The sequence below is a fragment of the Chlamydomonas reinhardtii genome, chromosome 9 (genome assembly GCF_000002595.2).
Source record: "Chlamydomonas reinhardtii strain CC-503 cw92 mt+ chromosome 9, whole genome shotgun sequence".
NCBI classification, from domain to species: Eukaryota; Viridiplantae; Chlorophyta; class Chlorophyceae; order Chlamydomonadales; family Chlamydomonadaceae; genus Chlamydomonas; species Chlamydomonas reinhardtii.
Window position 1 is genome coordinate 6101522 of NC_057012.1, and position 1028 is coordinate 6102549.

General features: G+C 68.0%; 1 protein-coding gene across 1 annotated transcript in view; it reads right to left on the reverse strand.

Annotated features, from left to right (window-relative positions):
* Positions 1 to 1028, reverse strand: part of CHLRE_09g403404v5 (uncharacterized protein) — a 2830-nt gene extending 1802 nt beyond the window's left edge. Inside the window, exons 1-2 of the mRNA XM_043066115.1 lie at positions 742 to 1028; positions 1 to 549 (exon numbers count right to left, since the gene is read on the reverse strand). The exon at positions 1 to 549 is cut by the window's left edge and continues 212 nt beyond it. Coding sequence (XP_042921449.1) covers positions 754 to 984 — 231 coding nt within the window. The 5' untranslated portion in view covers positions 985 to 1028 and the 3' untranslated portion in view covers positions 1 to 549; positions 742 to 753. The remainder of the gene's footprint in view (positions 550 to 741) is intronic.

Genomic DNA, 1028 nt, shown 5'->3' on the forward strand with positions numbered 1-1028 from the left:
AGCGTGTGCAGCTAGGCTGCAGCAGCTCGCCCGCAACCATCCGGACCCAGGCCAGGTGCCAGGGTAGCTCCAGCTCTACACGCGCTCCAGCCCATGCCACGGCGCCGGCGACCGCCGCGCCGGCACCCAAACCCAGTACGAGTGCATCCCACGCCAGGGCCGGCACGGTGCGGTGCACATGACCCAGGGCTGCCCACCACACGCGCTGGCTGTACACGCGAATGGAAATGCGCCCACCACTGTCCCGTCCTGCAAGCATGTGCCAGCGCCTCCACTGCTGCCACAGCGACGCCAGCGCCCGCCACAGCGGCTGCCGATGCCCCGCCGTCATCAACCCCCATCCCGCCCATGCCCAAGCAGCTGCGCTGCTCAATCCGTTGCGCGTTGCTGCCGTGCGCAGCAGCAGCAGCAGCACCGTCGCCACGCGTGCTGCCGCACCGCCTAACAACGCGCACAAGCTCCCCAGCAGCAGCAGAGGAGCCGCCTGCAGCACCAGCAGCGCCTGCGCTCCAAATGCCCCTCGCTCCTGCCGGGTGTCCTTCCGCGCACCTGCATGTACACGCAGTTGGCATGTATCCGCATCACACCCTCTGGCAACCACAGCTCCCTGTGACCGCCACTACTGGCGCCCCGCGCGTAACTGTCTCATCCGCTTTGCGCACCCAACTACCCATGCCGCCGACGATGCTACTCCACCGCAACAACACACCTGGCGCCCACCCACCCCCACCCTGCGCTCACCATGCTGCCAAGTCATGTACGCCAAATGACCACACCGCTCCACCGCGAAGAAATGCCGCCACCCTCGGAGGCCATGAGACCACCGAAGCTCTCCACTCGCTTCGCCGCCGGAGACCGGCAGACCGTCCAAGCGCAAAGCACGCCACTGAGCCTGCCCGGCGCCCATCCAGCCGCTCGCCAACAGCACAGCCGCCGCGGCTGCCGCTGCCATGAGTACGCTAAGCGCAACGATGACGACAGCATCGCGCAGCCTGACAGGCCGCGCCCTGCACAACAGCCACACCCGG